The sequence below is a fragment of the Anser cygnoides genome, chromosome 14 (genome assembly GCF_040182565.1).
Source record: "Anser cygnoides isolate HZ-2024a breed goose chromosome 14, Taihu_goose_T2T_genome, whole genome shotgun sequence".
Taxonomy (NCBI): domain Eukaryota; kingdom Metazoa; phylum Chordata; class Aves; order Anseriformes; family Anatidae; genus Anser; species Anser cygnoides.
The window spans coordinates 6,895,673-6,913,828 of record NC_089886.1 but is presented as its reverse complement, the minus strand read 5'-3'; the positions used below and the strand labels follow the sequence as shown (position 1 = coordinate 6,913,828).

Genomic DNA, 18,156 nt, shown 5'->3' with positions numbered 1-18,156 from the left:
TGGACACTGCAGACACCTCTGTTCACAACTCATTCTCCCATCACTAAACCTGCAAAGAAAGCATCTGAGAAACCACAAAATTTGAGCGCTTTGATAAGCATTTGAGTTTTTTGAAGGGTGACTGATGTGATTTCTTAAAAGGCTTCTTGTGTCAATTCTGACAGTAGAATGGACACACTAAAGCTGTTTAGGTAACTTCAAACTATCAGCTCACTTTGTACCACCTAGCTGCTCCAGCTAATTTTCTTTTAGTGATGTTAATTGCACTGTCTGTTAAAAAGACACTCGCACTACCCTTCAATTCCATGAAATGACAGCAAATTGCTGCTGCAGGAGCAGTGAAAAAGCTGTTCCCCCTTTAAAAAATTCATAGTGATCTAAAAGGACAAGGAAAAAAATCAATTTATTATTCACCAGAGAACGTATTTTGTTATCCTGAATAAACACAGCATCAGTACTCAAAGCCTGTCTGGAACAGCAGGGGAAAGGAGCTCACAGGATAACAGGTATTTATGCGCTGCTTTTAAAAAGCAAGCATAATGATGTGTGTCATGAATCTGAATAGGAAATGTGTGTGGTTTTTTTTTAACTATTAAAAATTTTGGTTTGCATTTGAATTTGGAGGTCCTGTGAAATACTGGCATGCAATTCTGGGCCAGAATTCCATTGTCACACTGATATATTAGGTTAAAACTGACTCTTTTGTTTTACTTTAATGCACCAGCCTGAAAACTGCAGTGGTTCAGTTGATTCACAAGGAGCTTGTACGTCACTGGGGCAGTGACATCTGGTAGGAAAGCAAGGCAGATGGATAAGGGTGGCAACAGTTCTAAACATCTAATTTTAATCTGTTGCCACAAGCCTGCAGAGGCTCTAAATGACTTACACATTGCCTATCCATACTGAGATGTGCAAAGGGTACAACTTCCTTTGTGTGAAAGCAATTATAACAAGATGTGAGTTTATAGTGGTATAGATTGGATGTGGGGCAGGAGCAATCAATTACTCCATGAAGGATGCTACAGCAGTATATCCACACACCTGACACAGCTGTATCACTGAAGAATAGTTATAAAAAGCAAAAATTCACTGCCTGCAAAAAAAAGTATTTTTCCAATATGTTTAATGAAGGTATTTCCAGATACATATGAAAAATCATAGAGCTTAGTTTTGTTCTGTTGTTTTTTTAAACTCAGGTGCTGACTAAGCCTTTACACATTTGAAGATGACCATAAGCAATTAGATCCCATACCAAGTTTCAACCAAGTTGATCCAAATAATTCTTGCATCTTTAAGCTCTTAATTTTCAAAGGGGTTTTGTTTTTAGAAGGTGAGCTTTTTGAATATACTTGCAGAAGTCAAACTAGAAGTGAGAAGTTTTAGTGCAAAGCCTGTTTTCATAGTTGTGGTGTGTGGGTATGATGCATGGATGTCTACAGCTGCAGTAACTACTGCACATATGGAAGTGTAATAATAGATAGGAAGTTCTGCAGTATTGCAAAGATCTTGGCTGGAATGGCACTGTATTCCTGACATGACCATGCTTAAGTCCTTTATATATACCCTCAACTGCTTATGAATAATATAAAAGATAGAACATAGAAAATATAAAAATATAACAATCTTGCTTCCAAACGTGACTTAACACAAAATATCAGATAAACTAACAAACACTTTTGCTCTTCCTCTCCTGGCACATCTTCCTGCGCCTAATTCAGACCTAAACAATGATGCCTCAGTCAGCCTCGACTATATCACATTGGCACTGCATTTCATATCTGCATGTTCTCTAGCATATTTGCTCCAGGAAATATCTGCACCTTGTAGTATTAAGCCCCATGATTTTGTAGTATAATTTTGTAGTATATCCCAGAAAATTGCTTTTACTCCACATTTAATTGTTTGACAGAATATTCCTATACGCATGAAGGAAGACTTATCTTTAGGTACAGAAAATATTACTAGATATCCAAAAACTAAAGCCAGTATAAAGCTTGCATATACATATATGCTTTTGTAGAAATTGGTACCACCACTGGAATACAAACTAAACAAGTGGAATTTTGCAGCTGCTTCTGTATGAAAATAGCTTAAATCAATGCATTCTTCCTGCTAAACCCAATGCATACCAAGTAAAACCATTCCCTGCCTTCTGCATTTAGCTATGTTGTCACTTATGTAGAGAGCATTTCACAGCCTAAGAAGGAAACTTCATTCAGGAAGACATTTTAATCCATCAACATATTAACCGTAGCTAATGTGTCATTTTTGCAGCGTGGAACAGAAAATTATTTCTTTGATTCATTGAAACTGATACCATTTTTGTCTTACATTTGTAAATAGTTGATGGCAATAACACTTCAATACCACTAAACAGAAATGGGCTCAGAGCAAGCATTTCAGGTAGATGCCATTTCTCGAGGCATAAAAAACAAAACTCAGTGGAACTGCTCCCAGCTCTGGCTTCTGTCACGCTGCTACAGAGGACAGGAAAAATCTGCAGTAGTCTCATGCAAATTTTAAAAAGGGAGATTTAATAAATGAAATATACTTAAAATCCATCAGTGGCCCAGTTTTATTTCTTCTGACAGTTGACTCATTTTATTCAGTGATATCTTATTTTGTCCTCTGCATACTGAGTACTTCGTAGTAATAGAAACATTGAAAAAGTATGTTATCATTATAGCCTAAGGATAATAGAGGTAAAACTTATAGGGAGACGTTACATTTTGTTAAACCAAATGTTATAGGTAGGCAAAATACACTAGTTTTCACACATAAGACTATCATTGATACTTCTCTGGAGTACACTTCCCACACTATCTCTAATTAATATAATTGACTCATATCTACAAACCATTTTTCTCAGTCCCATTTATTCGTTTGTTTTTAATGGTTCCCCTTCCAGTTAAGGAAAGGGACTTCATTACTTTATGCTGTTGCTTTTCCTTAGAGGAAACCTTGGATTCAGAAAGTTCTGTAGCAGATGAATTCTGCCTGGTAACTGTAGCCATAAGAGTCACAGGCCCACTGGGTGGCCTGGGTCTTTCAAGTATCAACCCACAAGCTCAGCTCTTCTTTGGATGTCCTGGTGTTGGTCTCCTTATCACTCCAGAAAGGAGGCAATACATTTATATGATGCATTTATCCTTCTGTAACTCCTGTTTAGATGGCTAATTTCACAGTGTGACATTTAACGGGCTAGGGTAAGGGGTGTTATACCTAAGCATATGAGTTGTCTGGCCCTCACTATTTGCCTCAATTCTTCATTTGCAAAATGAGGTTAAAGCACACTTCCATGAAACACTGTAAAACAATACTAGAGATACTGGGGAAACCTGATAGCTAGGGACCTGCTTGGGACCTTGTCATTTGTCTTCAGAGTAGTACAATCTCACTACAGAATCACCTGGAACATGAAAACCTTTTCTACAGGGGTCAGTTTTAACATGTTCGAGTAGCAAAGAATGTTTTCACTGACGATGAGTCTTTGTGATCATTTCTACTTTTCATTGACAGTATCTGGATTGCAGTCACTCAAGCTATACAACACCAAATAGAGGCCTGGGAACTAACCTATGTTAATTATGTTTGTACCTTCTGAAACCTGGAGATCTGCTTGCTGAGCTTGCAGGAACTGAGGGTGGTTCAGCAGCAGCTTGCTTTGGCCACGATTGGTGATGGTTGAGCAGGGAGTTCCCCACATGGCTCTGTACCCATCCACGCTGGTCACAGTGGCAGTAATGGTGCTATCCCCAGCAGCAAGCAACAGCCAGCCATCTGTAGGGAGGTCAAAACACATTGCCTATGCTCCAGACATTGGCACAAGGGAAAGATAGTAGGGGAAAAAAAACACAGGACCTGCAGGAGATTGTCCCATTGCACCCTGTTTTAAAAGCTTTAGCAGCAATTTGATTATTTCATCCTTGACCACAAGCATGAAATTAACTTAGATCCTAACGCCCTCAACAGCCAACTCTAGAATTTCAGGCAGATGTCAAAACCCCATGATGTGGGCTGGCAAGCAGCTGTACCTGTACAAATGACTGCAAACAACTGCTGGTGTGGAGATGGGAGCAGGTTAGGCCTAGGTGAAATTCAGCCCTGAGCATACAGCAAAACTGTACCAGATGCTCTGAGCCAGCTCATCTCTAGTTTACATCTGCAGGTTTGGCCTTTGCATCTGTTACAAAATTAATTCTCAACAAATGTGTCTTTGGAATCATTTGCTACTGTTCATATCCACATAAACTTAATCACCCCATCTTAGCAAGTCTCAATTAAAAGCTGATTTACTTTCATTAAAGGCCCTTACTTCATTCCTGTTATATTCAGTATTATCATTTGTGACCACTATTAATCACAGCCATACGGAACAGCCAATGGAGGAAGAAAAAGCCAGTGCTCTCAAAGTGGATTTATGTAAATTGTTTTCTCACATGAAGATCTTTGAGATGCATTTTGTGATGTTCAGACTAACTAACCAAACACTAAGTGAATTTAACTCCATTTAAAACAAGATTTCCTTTAAGCTCCCTCCCTTTCTCATCATCCTTTTGTTCTTCCTTTAAAAGGCCTGACTCTGCTTTGCTTTCACTTATTTCTATTTGCTGACTGGTCCTGCAGTGCCTGAACATTAAGGCAGCTATGAAAGCATTCCAGTCTGGAAACGGGTTGGTACATTTAAGCAGCAGGCTTGGCTAGACTGGGATAGCATTTGCTGCCCTGTTGGAAAGCTGATTTAGTTTGCAGTGTTTCTTTATACACTCTGCAGATGTTGCCACTTCATTGCTCAGCCCCTTTACAGACTGTTGATAAAGAGTTTAGAAATCTCACCACTAAAATCTCCCACTGATCCTAGCATTGATCCCAGATTCTAATCCATGGCATAACTTTACCTCTCACCTCTTTCCGAAGCAGCTGCAGAAGTGCTTATTGATGCAGTGTGACACCAACTTTCATGTACCAGGAAAGCACTCCAACTAGAAACAGTTTGGCATACGCTGCAATATAGCTGCCTCCACCCCAAGAGGTCTGTGCTGATTTTGCTCTGTCGATACACTGCATTTGCCTCTAATACTTTGGATCTTCCTATACCAGGTCTTCTGATGCTTTAAGCTTAACCAAAAAAGAGGGCTGAAGCTATCCAGCTCAGCTCAAGGATTACACCTATCCTTAAGCAGGCAAGACTTCACATGCTGGTATCCACCTTGCACTTATGCCTTACCCGTGTTTTCCATGTTCTAGCGCAGACATTTTGACTTTTAACTTAAGCTCAGCTGGATAAGTGGGAGGTGTTTTCTCTGTTCTAGTCCAGGTCAAACGTAGAACAGCAGCATCATACTCCATAACTGGTGAGTCACCAAGGAATGTGAGAGACCTTGGCCCAGTTTTCACCAGGTTACACAGGCCTAAAGATGTAACATCACTTATTGTTATATCATGAGATATTTTGAAGCTGTTTCTACAGTGCCCACAGCCATATTTCTGAATATAGATTTTACTTTCCAAGTTTAGAGATACTGTCACTGTGGATCACACAGCTATTACATATGCAAATACAGTGGATAATGAATGCAGTTTCTAGTGCAGAAGGTCTAGGGAAGCCTATACTCTATTCTGAATTCTGTTCCACAAAGTAATTATTGGTGAAGGTCTAACCTGTGAAATGGGAACCTCTATCGCAAGTTCTTCTTTCCCAAAATTATTCAGTACCTGCCAAATCCAGCAGGAATGCTTCCATTGATGTTAATGGGTATTGGATAGTCTTCAGTTACTACACTGGATGTTTGTTGAAGATTAATTTTCATCATGTTCGAAAATATCAGCAAATATTTAAATGATAATAATTTGGAGTAAGAATCAAATGGCAATGATCCCCCACAGAAACTAGCCAAAGTATGAATATTATAATCATGATTTAGCACAGACTCATGGCTGGATTCTGAAGCTACAATGCTGGCTTTGCAGCTCTTCAGTATTTAATGAAATTGGATGTTTCATATGACAATTTGTCCACAGCTGGGTTCAAGCATTGAAGTCAGGAACAACCTGTTTGCCATTTGGTGGGACACCCTTCTCATGCTCCCCTGGCCAGCTGGCATAGGGAGTCCACAAGTAGCCAGCAGAGCCAAAAGTAGAACGAGGAGAGCAGTTAAGAGCTGCAGGGGTTGTGGGTGAAGGGAGAAAGTTTGGCTGGAGGGGTGTATCACTGGTGCAGGCACTCTTCAAAAACAGGAGGAGGATATTGCTTCTGTCTTGATCCTATCTTGCAACAAATTTTTTATTTTCTTTTCCTGTGTTGTGGCCAGAACAGGGCAAGATTCTCTGATATCCATAAGGCAAAAGTTCAGACCATTTTAGCAACCATCACCAACATGGTGAGTGTAACAGGGGGTATTCTCAGCTACCCTACTGAAGTTTAAAGCCTCCTTTGTACTTTCTGAACTGTCCACAGTAAGAGGACAGGAAGAGGTCTGTAGTTACCATTAACACCCCCCACCTCCTTTTTCTCTACACAGAAACAGGGATGGAGGAAGTTGGGAGAAAGGAACAGATTTTTCAGTTTATGGAGAAGGTCTGAATTCTGGTTCTAAAATCTTAACAGAAGGGAAAGGGATAGTTTATTTCTTTTTTCCTTCCCTGAGGTATAAAGTGCTGTTAGGTTATCCTTAGTCACTTTGAACATTTTTTTTGTTGTTGTTGGGTGTAGCTGAAACATAAGGGAAAGAAATATGGAGCTAAAAGAAGCAGTTTTGCCAGAAGGATAAGCAATAAGTCAAAAGAGAAACAGGTTCTCCTTGCAAGCTTATCAGAAGTTACCAAAAGGAACATCTACTCCAGAGCACATTTGCAGGTTCACACACCAACATCATTTGCTAATACAAAGGGTTAATCTGGTTCACAGGTATCTTACCATATCTAGCCAAATAGCAATGGACCCTATTAGCTGCATTTACAGCAGCCTCAGCTTCCAACACTAGCTATATGAAAATCACTTCTGTATTTTTAAAGGTTTTTCTCAAATAACTCTTCTAGGAAATAATTCTTTCTGCTCTGTTTATTACACATAATTCTGCTTCTAGAGATAATTGTGAATTATCTTTGATCACCAGCTGAAGAGTTGCCCGCATTTTAGTGACCATGAAATAGCTTTTAAGTCCTGAAAATATTTAATATGTATGTAAAACTGTCAAACCAAGATTCACCAGGCAGCCTCCATGCAGTGTCTTAAGTAAATTTCTTATATGGCTTTGGGATCTTGACACCTTTCAGCTATAATAGGGAACTCTTTGGAGCGATGACTTTTAAAGGCAAGGTTTTCATACCTTTGAAGAGACTTCATTGAGAGAATGTTTTTCTTACTTTCTATCTGGTAAAGGTTATTTGGCCGTCTACTGCATCCTATTAATCAGGAAATGAAGACAAAAAAGACCTATCATTTATGTTGATCCGAGAGTCTTTACAAAGTCCATTACTTTCAATTTATCTGCTCAAAAAGGGAGAGAGTTCTCTTTGCCCTGCATGGAGCACACAGATCACTCAGCCTGTAAAACAATATGAAGCTCCAAAGCTCAGCTTTTCCTCCATCCTCATTAGTTTTTGAGTGGTTAGAAGGTCACCTGAGACAGAGTCTCATATATGGATTTTAGACCTTGATTAGAAAATATTCTAGTGTTAAAGTTAAGCAGAAGCTGAAAGGAGTCAGAGAACTGACTGTGAAACACCTTTGAATATAAATTCCTTGGAGCAGAAACCATCTTTTACTACATAATGGCACAGTGCTAGCCCAATGGGACCGAACTTTGTTGACCTCTAGATATTATGGTAATGTATACACTTTTAAAAAGTCTGGAAATAAGATAGACTAAATTCTGCAGAGTGAGAAGTGTGTTGCTGTGTGTTCGAACAGCATTCAGCACACTGGGGTCCCCAGCGTCCTATCCATACAAATGGTACAAGACAAAAGACTTCCCTAGAAATGCCAAAGCAGTCAGGAGTCTGCTGTGTGCCTCGGGCTATCATAATTAAGTCAGACCAGGTTCTGCTGCCAGTGGCATGAGAGGGAGTCATGCATTGCATCATTTTTAACCTCCTTTAGACAGCATGAGTAAACAGGCATTGCCTGTTGTGGGGTGAGGAGGAACTTTTGAGTGCATGCCCTAACATTAGATTTTTAAGTAGAAGCTTGACACCTGTGTCACCCCACGATCCCATTATAAGTGACAGGATAACAGCAAGTGACCTCCCACAGCAGAAAGGACTAGAAGGCCTTTCAGATCTATCCCAGCCGTATTATTTAAGAATTTATTAGCTACAAAGCAAAGACTTTCATTTCCATCCAGTATTACTCAAGAGTTAACTACAGACAGATGAGGATGAATAAACTCAGGTTCCAGCTTAATAATTTGGGAGTCCACTGGTGGAGTGAGGGGTACACCCTCTTCTCAGCAGTAGAAGGGTACAGCCAAAGGACAGAGGTGGCTTCTTCCTCCTTTAATCCATTTTCAGACATTCAGAGTTTAGTTTCCCCAGCTGCTGATACTGTAAAAATGTTGCTTGGCAACATGGTAACAGGGGAAAAAAATCTTCAAAAACATTAGGAGTTTTTGTCCTTAGAAATGTACTAGTTCAGCACATCCAACCTCCTACAGATCCATTTTAGAGGAAAAGAGGCACAATGATCCCCCCATGAACTAGTTCCAGCAGCCTTTAAAGTGATGGCATTGAAAACGGGACAGGAGAAGGGGTGCCCTTGCGTGCTCGAGGGGTGTGGGCAGACCCCTGTATGGGAACGGCAGGGAGGGGAGCAGAGCTGGGCGCATGCTGTGCAATACTCAGCATTCACCTGACATCTCATACGGGGTGTCAGCAGACATTACACATGAAGGCATTACATCTTCCACCCAGGGTTTTGCCATGACGACCTAGGGTGCTGTGACTATGCTGACCCGTTCCCCACTCCCAGGAATCAAATGCTCACTAGCAGTGACTAGTGGGGACAATCTGCTCACAGAAGTGGTGACACCAAGGTAGAGAGAAGCAAAAGGCAGACTGCTGAAGAGTTGCCAAACCCAGGGACTTAAATTTTTTCTAAAGCCAGCCTTGATGCTGGCCTGGAGCAGTCACAAGGAAGGGACTACCAGTTAATTATTGCGTTGAATTCCCACTGAAGTCAATTCTTGCAACAAATTTTACTTCACTAGACCCACATAGAAGTTTCAGTTCACTGCTTTTCTCCCCCCTCTCCTCTTGCACTGAAATTCATTATCACACTTTTGACCTCTGCAGAGCTACTTCTGATTTATACTGCTGAATCATGGTTACATGTATTTATCATCCAAAAGCCAGAATACAGCCTTACATCCAGATAAGATGTTCTTGTTCTTTCAAGGCAGAGTAAGTGATGTAAGTTCCTGCAAACAACAGAACACAAGTACCAATATTTTTAAAGCAAAATCCCAGAGGGCATCTGCCCTTATTTAGCTGGAGGTAAACAAAGTTGAACATTGAGAGTTCTTGTGATGACAGCACAGACTCTTCAGCATTGTATGGCACCATTTCTGTTGATACTAATGCTAAGATTAGAAATCTAGATGGAGAGTCTCAAGATCAGAGTCCAAAAAGGTGTTCCAACTTTGAGTTGTAGCTATTAATTCCTACAGTTACCAAAACAGAGGGAAAGCCATTAGAAGAAACAGATTGTAGGAGATTATAGAGTAAATCAATACAGCTCCACATATGCCTATAACTAGAAATACACTTTAAGAGAAGTAATGCATGCCTTGATTACAGTTGTGAAGACCTGGAGCAGCTCCCCTAAATGAAAAGCCATCAGAAGGCAGAGAAGAATCAGGCCAAGTCAGTCTAGTCTTGGAAGTCTTCAAGTATTACACAGGGAAAGTCTCCTCCAAAAAAGATCACTGGAACTCTGCTAACAAACTCCTGCTGCAATGCCAATTTAATTAACATGCTTAACTGCTTGGAGATCTCTAAGATTATTCACTGGATTGGCAGCCCTTTCTCACTGCTAATTGTGTTACTTTGCAGGGAAAGGAGATGAATGAGTACAGTACCCCCCATCTTTCCCTGCTGAAGGAGGAGAATCACACCAAGTAATTTGACTTTGACGTACTGTCTTGTTTTCACAGGTTTACTTTTTATAAATAAGCATGTGTGAGCTACTGAAAGCTAATGAGCTGGATGGCAGCAACACAAAGTCCTCCGGTGGCTGCTCACGGCACAGCAACTTGGCAGCACTTCCTGGTGCAGCCATCCGACAAAGCAAAGCTCGGTTTACCTTCCAAAGCACCACATATTCAGTCAACACCATGCATACTCCATGCCTGGACAAGATCCCCATGTGTAAACACTCCCCAGAGGCTCTGATTAAGCAGAAAGTCCCTCCCCAGATGAACTGCCGCCATGCAAACTCTTCTCTTGTTTGACCATCTTTCTGATTGCAGAAGGGGACAGAAGTAGGAAGGCAATATTGCTGGTGTGGACAGAGCCTGCGGATAAAGCAGAAAGGCATGATACTTAAGGGATGACAACATTCTTCCTAAAGGGCCTGGTACTCTCCGATTAGCTCATCCCATTTATACTGAGGCTGGAGCAGCCAGAAGGGAAGCTATCAGCAGCATAAAAAGGCACTGAATGTTTTGGGTCCTTGGGGTCCTGCATGCTTTGAAAGGAGGCCTCCAGCTACGCCAAGGGACATGCCTGCAGTTTCTTTGACTGTGGAGAGGGTGAGTTTGGACTTGAGGGCTGCCTTAGGGCTCCTCTGTAAATACAGTCTAAATATAAACTTGCACCCATGAATTCACTGGAAGTTTCAATGCTGACTTCAACCTTAAATGTCAATGCAAGTTTAAATGTTAAAGTCAGTAATGATTGCTTGCATCTCCTACAGATACACACATCTAAAGGCATCCAATTTCTTGAATCTAATTGCAGTGGAAATTAGCTTTTTGTACCTATGCATACAGAGCCAGAGGAGAGCTAACATCAGCCACATAGCTACTGACCCCTTTTACATCTCATCAGCACCCATGCCATGTATACCAGTTCCCAAAGGAAGGGGTACACCCTGTGCCCTGGCTGCCTGGTAAATGTACCCAGGATACTTTCCACTCTGCAAGTTGCCTCAGCCCCATGGAAGTCTGGCCATTTTATTTCACTAACCGAAGCATGGATCAACTCTGAAAACATTTTAAGCATATCCATCCCCAATACGCTCAGTGCTTTTAAGATACCTGTATAGAAAACCTTTTAATTCTCACATATAAGGCTTAAATTATCATTTCAGCACAAAGTTAACAAGAGTGTACTAGAGTGAGAACTTCAAGTTTTACCCTGCAGACCCCCAAACCCTTACACAACTGTAGTAGTGCATTTAATTGGCATTTCTCAAAGATCTTCAGGTTCCTCTTCCACTTGGAATAATCACTCACCAGGAATTTAGGGAAGGACCAAACCACTGATGATCCACCAGTGCCTCCCCACCATCCCCTTTGCTCAAGAGGAGATGCTGAACACCATGAATCAAAGCAACCTCTGCAACAAAGCAATGCTCCAGAAGAGGGAATGAATTCTATCAAGTTTCTAGATTACAAATGCACAGATGCTACACAGTAATTCCTCTTGGTCAAACCTACTGAAGCCTATGGGTTCATAGGCACTGCTTGGAGACAGTAGAAACACACAAGTAAGGTCTGACTTGATCTTTACAACTTGTATTACCATTAGTGTTGTATTATGGCAAGCAAAAATCAAAGCTGAAATAATTGAAGGAAACAGTCCTTTAAGAGCTCTACTGCACAGTATAGAAATCATTTAAAAATAAAATTTAGTTCCAGAAAGCTCAAGTTTTCAGCCCTTTATTCCCTGTAGGACTTAGCTTATCAAATTGGTCTTAAATAAGTATGTGAATAATAATATTTTCTTCAGTTATTAGTCCTATTGAATGGCAAATAATTCCCAATGTTTTTTATTTTTTTTCCAGAGAGTGAAGCTTGGCACAGTTAGCAAAGGAACATTGCCACAAAAATAAAACAATCTACTTTGATGTTCTAGATCAGGGAAACAACCATGCAGAGGCACTGATACCATGTTATCTTCCATGTGGATTTTACAGTTTGCACAGAGATAAGGAGAAAGCTTCCTTCTCTTCCAATTACACCCATGCAACACCACTGTTGTAGCATTGTGGCTGCCTGAAGCAGAACGGTTTGCTTTCTAGGTTCTCTGTAGTGGCAATGTTTGCAAAAAAAAATCACAATTAACCCTGCAATGATGCTTTCTGCCAAAGTAACATCCACATTTCACATGTAATTTTTTAAAAGGCTAAATTTGTAGATTCCACTATTAAAGCTTAATCTTCAGACTAACACTGATTTAAGTCAGTCCTGCTCCCTTTTCACCCATTGCTTACTCCTAACAATGCACTTCCAGCATGCTAACCCTTGCGTTTATACTAATATTACTGAAGGAAATGTCATGCTGTGATCTAGACTATGGAATGGATCCAGAATAAACCAATAATTTTCTTCTAAAGAAACAAAGTTTTCAGTAACACACGCAATTTTTTTTTCTAGAAACCCTTGACTTTAGAACACTTTTACTAAATACCATATTTTCTATTTTAATAAAGCAGCTTACATTTCAAAGCCTTGCATTCAGAAAGAAATGTGCAGGTAGCAGACAAAACTTCAGCATTTTAAAGTTGCAAGAGGTGGCCACCCTCTACCTCAAGATAGCCTGGGCAAAAGTAAGTATTTTCTACAGAGAGGGAAAAAGCCACAAACTGGGATTACTTCAAGGCTATTTTATTATGTGCAGCTTCTTTTAAAGCATCCAGCCATCAACAGAATCTCCCATCAATTTCAGTCCTATTAATGGCTGCTGTTAAACATTTTATAACAGGATAATTTCAGCACAAATATCTGCAACAATAGTGGTCTATGTTTAAAGGTTTACATACGTGAGCAGACAAAATATTAAGTGGTGACTAACCTATATGATTAATACCATGTACCATCCAATCATCAGGATATTCATTCCTCTGTCCTCATCTGACTAAACCAAGCATTTCTGTACTGCCATCTGCTTTGCTTCTTATTTTGTTATTGCTGTTCAGGCATTGCACTAAGACAGAAGGGATACACTACGTGTAGCACAGAAGTCCTGACACAGTTTCAGAAGTACAGAAAAACATCCTATGTTGTCAAACAATGGCCAGTGAACCTTACACTGCTCCCACTTTCCATCTAGAGCTAGATGCATTTTAGAACTGAATACAGAAGTGCTTGTTCCTGCTTTGAGTTTTGCTCCTTTTCTTTTGTATGGACTTAGTGTTCAATTTCAGAGAATATACTATGGCAACTTAAGGCATGACACTGGTGAACTTTGGCTTCTCTTATTACAGTGTGAGAGACTGGGAAATCCTCTTCAGAAATCCTGTTTGCTAGGGCAGGACTTCACAGCAAACAGGAGAAGAGAGGTAAGGAAACAAAAAAATCTTAGTAGAGGCCAAAACTGCAAGTCATTGTAAATAGTTCTCAGCTGGAAAGCTTTGAACAGTTTCCTTCTATTTACCATCCATCACGCAGCACAAGAACCTTCCACTGGGAAGCTCCAAGGCTTTTATTATACCTATCTACCACTGCTGCCCATGTGAAACCTAGCAGAGATCAGTGCTCCTATCTGCACAGAGGGACATGCAAAGACACTGCCTAATACCAGGGGGTGGAAAAAATGCTTCCAGGAGTTCTGAGAAAGCATTAATGCAAAGCAGGAATTGGGAAACCCTCTGACTGCAAATGCTCTAGCAACAGGGAACAGATTATAGCTGTAGATAAAACCCCTCTCACCAATTGCTGTTGACAGCCATCAGGGCCAAGTTCAGATAGCCAGGGGGACTCTTAAAATGAACAATGCCATACAGCTGAACCCTGGCAGAGGATCCCAAAGAATGGAAGATTATTTTCTGAGTGCTCTGCATAAGTGACACGCACCATCTTTCAAAGTGCAGAAAGAATGTCCAAAATGAGGAAAGTTTAGGAAGAAAATGAATAAAGCATCAACTTGTGACAACACATTGGACATGCAAATGCAACAAATCTTCCCAGCAAGCATTCTGAACATCCATTCACTAAGTGAAGCGTATCACTTCCTCGCGTCTCACCTACTAAACCCCCCACAGCTCAGGCACAGTGTGTAGCCCAGGAACAGTCCTCAGGCAGTTTCTCTACACAAACTCAAAGGAACAGACCTGCCTGGAGAATCCACTCCCTACTTCAGTGACACTGATTTCATCTGTTAGTCAGAGCACATTTCTTTGTGTCATTTTTTCTGCAAAGAGCCCTTTTAAGCTGTCAATTCATTGCCATCTGTCAAGGAAGCCACTCTGTGGCATCACCCTGAAGAACAGCTCAGCATCACAGAAGCCTCAGTGGAAGGAGCACTCTCACCCAGAGCCCTGGGAGGCAAGACTTGCTCAAAGTTTGATGCTTTTTTCCACCTCCTCATTTCTGAGCTGGACTCCACAAAGGATATAACTTTCCAGCTGCTGATTTTTGCCAGCTTAGTTTGTATCAGCTTAACGAGTTGCCTGGAAGAGTTTTGTGGTGAATAAAACCATAAGAGTAGCCACAGATTTTGTGGTAGAACTTCATTTTACTGATAATTATTTTAACTAATGAACTGCAATAAACAGTAATGACTACTCTAAACTGTGTCTACACAACAAGAAAACACGGGATCTTTAGCAGCTGGGTAGCAGGTATGACAAACCATTCCTAGTCAAAGCCACGTGGTAACTCATGGCATCATATTGGTGCTCTGCAAACCCTGCTAAGCAAAAACATCATCACCTTGATACAGCAACACAATCTGAGCCTTGCTCAGCCAGTGTGTATTCCCAGATGACACCAGGAGACTCCTTCCATACAATTCTGCAGTGTGACACCAAAGCCTTCGTTAGCAGGGTGACCGTTTCCACACCATCCTGGAGGAACTGTGGGTAAAACACTCAAAGCCCCCCCATAGCCATTTTCTCCTCTGTTCACCAACAGAAGATAGGAATGAACTCATTTTCCAGGGCTACAAGCTAGCGTGGAAGTGTTTTCACATGCACAAAGCTTTAAAAACTTAGTTTTAGTTTCAAAAATTTTCCCCCAGAATGACAAAAAATAGGCTTTGAGCCAAAGAACAAAGCTCTTACCATAAAGCTTTAATAAAGAACAAAGACCATGTATTTCATCTCTCCAAGGTATCTACGGCAGTGCATAGAAAGGAATTTCAGCGGCTATTAACTGACTAGTTACATTATAGTTTGAGAGACGCATTATAGTGCTCTACAATTATTGCCAGCTCATACTAAATTATTGGCTTCTAAAACAGAGATATAAACAGCATTTGGGAGACAAAGACCTGTCAGTGTCAAGCTAATACTAGACCAATAACTTTCCTGTCTATGAAACAGCACACTCAAATACATGTCCACTCCCCAGCAGCAGCCTTTCCAGATCACTTCACCTTTCAGTCAAGCACTGTGAGAAATCAGAGGTCTCACACAGGTGAGGTTGAAGGCTGTGGCTTGACGACGCACCATTCAAAAGTGATTTTAAAATATTCCTCAGTCCGAACACCAACGCTTATTTACAGCCTATAGACACACACACCACACATCACCAATTGCATTAACACAGCTCAGTTGAGAAACAAAAAAATATTACAGGGAAGGGAATGGACAGCTGACCAAAGAAGCTGGTGAAAGGAGGATGGAGGCTCCCTCTCACAAAGCAGCATTACTGCCAGCATACCATCAAGTCAGATGCCTTCTGAGCAAAAAAACGTAGCAGAGTACAGTTGGGTTATTTTCACCTCCCCAGCTATGAGCTGGACAGCCTGAAAGCTACCTCTGGGGAAGCCCAGAGCCCTAAGGAAAACTATCCTTTTACCCTGCTTCTCCTCAGGGAGCTGCAGAGACTGAGTCAGAACAAATCACTTGCAGTTTACCTGGTAGCTACTGAGGGAGCTATTTTGTGGTGCTGAACTTCAGATTTTGGACAACTGGAATTTCAGGCTGGTCTAATAAAAGACAAATAAGTAGCTTTCTTCAGCAGTGTCAAAAACCACAGGATGGCTCATACTGTATCACTACAGTAGACTAAGCAATACAGAATAAAACAACAGATGTAGACCAAAAAATAGTGAAAAATATCACTGAGAACACCCCAGTGCTACTCTGCGGGCAAACTTGAAGCTTTGTTTCTGACATAACCATTGTTTGTAAGGTAAAGCCTTATATATTCATTCCTTCTTCAACCAGCTCTGGCCACATTACAGAGATTGAATATCTTTGAGAGACTTTTCCTACAGCAGCAGAGAAGCTCACTGCTGATGGAGCAAGAGGGCCTTTTGGTACCACCTGGTTCCAAGCCATACTAATTAATCACCAACATCAGATGTAAGTCATCAACAGGACTCACAGTAATACAGCAGCTCAGAGGCAGGGTTTACACTCTCCCTTATTTCCTCAGAAAGACTTCACTGCCTCCAGCCAAGCCATTGGGCACCAAAGCAGCCCAGTTGGTACCTCCACACCTCAGGGGAGGACCCGGCTGCTCAGTTCTCTCCACACAACCCACAAAAATGCTTCAGAAATACCACCACTCATTTGTTAACAGAGAACGGATGAACAGAGGACTTGTTTAAACTCATACCACTTCAGGATGACCACTGTTATATTTACTAATAATTCCACTGTGTCTTACCTTGCAGCTTTCAGCAGGGCTGGCCTCATCCCTCCTGAGGTGGGGGTCAGCTGGAGCAGGGCTTTGCTGTGAAGTCAGTACCCAGAGGGGCACAGCAGGCACAGCTCTGCTCCTGCCTCTCCTCAGGCCTTTTAAAGCTTCCCCAGCACCTCCCTCAGCTCTGGCCTCCCTCTCACCACCTGTGCGGGGCTGCGGGAGGAAGAGCCCTGCCCTTAACGCTTTGTGCCCAGGCCCAAATTCGTGCCCAGGCCCAAATCCAGGCCCAGGGCAGCACTTTGCAGGTTTGTGCCCACCAGGGAAGAAGTTCTCTCTGGTGACCCAGTGGGCAAAGTCATCCTTGGCCTAGCAAGCTGTGGACAGAAAATATAATATATGCAGAAATCAATACCACCACCCCCAACCCTATATATATATATATATTTATTTTTTTCTGGGGCTGCAAAAGATGTCAGAGCCACAATAACTACGGTATTTCAGCTCTGTGGACACCTTTTAAGGGCAGAGCTCGGCCCTCAGCACGCAGCGTGGCGGTGGCTGTTAATCACAACTTCCCTCTTCCATAGCCCAGGAGAGAAGGTTAAACGCCATCAAGACCTTATCTTGCGCCAGGCAGCCATTTTGGGTCCCTGTGCAGAGTGTTAGCAAGCCGGTGATGAATAAGGGAGTGTTTCTCCTTGGCAAGGCTCTCCATCATGTTAAATGAAGGCTTGACAGGCTTTGCGGCATGTAGCCTGCCCTGCACGTTGCCGTCAGTGAGGAGGGAGCAGCAGCTCCACTTCCAGGGTCATGGTTTTGCATTGACAGTAGCAAAAACAACAGCACAAGGGCCTCGAGACAGGACAGCAGAAAGGCACAGAGTAGGTAGGATCCTTATCGGAGAAACACACAAGTCCTATGTGTGGGAAAGGTGCTTTTTTTGCTGAGTTTCTGAATACTTTCTTGAGGTTAGAATGGATAGGATAGTGCTGGTGAGCAATGTTATTCATATATTCTTTTTAATATTCATGACATAAAGCTGTTGAACTAGGAAGTTGATTATTATTCTGTGGGAACAGAGACAGTTTGGACAGCTAGATTGGTACAGTTAGAAACAAAACCAAAACAAAGCAAAACAAAAAATCCATAGCTGAGAAACAAAGACAAGCTTTTGCTAGGTCAGCTCCTGTGCATCACCTTGGGGAAAATAGAAGCCTCTGTTGATTTTGCGATTTTTGTTCCTCAGTTCCTGCGGAGGCATTTGGGAGGAAATTATGGACATTTTTACTTTAAGGAAGTTTCATTTTCAAACTTCTCTACTCATATGAGCTTTTCACAGTCTCTCAGGATCCCCTTTTGCTTCTTGTGTGCTAGAGGAGATTTCAGCAATCAGCTCTGCAGC

General features: G+C 41.5%; 1 protein-coding gene across 6 annotated transcripts in view; it reads right to left on the bottom strand.

Annotated features, from left to right (window-relative positions):
- Window positions 1-17,036, bottom strand: part of GRIA1 (glutamate ionotropic receptor AMPA type subunit 1) — a 187,694-nt gene extending 170,658 nt beyond the window's left edge. Inside the window, exons 1-2 of one of the 6 annotated variants that reach the window (XM_013176001.3) lie at window positions 16,779-17,028; window positions 3,598-3,780 (exon numbers count right to left, since the gene is read on the bottom strand). In XM_013176001.3, coding sequence (XP_013031455.2) covers window positions 3,598-3,706 — 109 coding nt within the window. In that variant the 5' untranslated portion in view covers window positions 3,707-3,780; window positions 16,779-17,028. Of the gene's footprint in view, window positions 1-3,597; window positions 3,781-16,778 lie in introns of all 6 variants that reach the window. The other 5 variants (XR_010834958.1, XM_013176000.3, XM_067005527.1 and 2 more) reach the window with 5 other exon arrangements.
- Window positions 17,037-18,156: the final 1,120 nt, after the last annotated feature.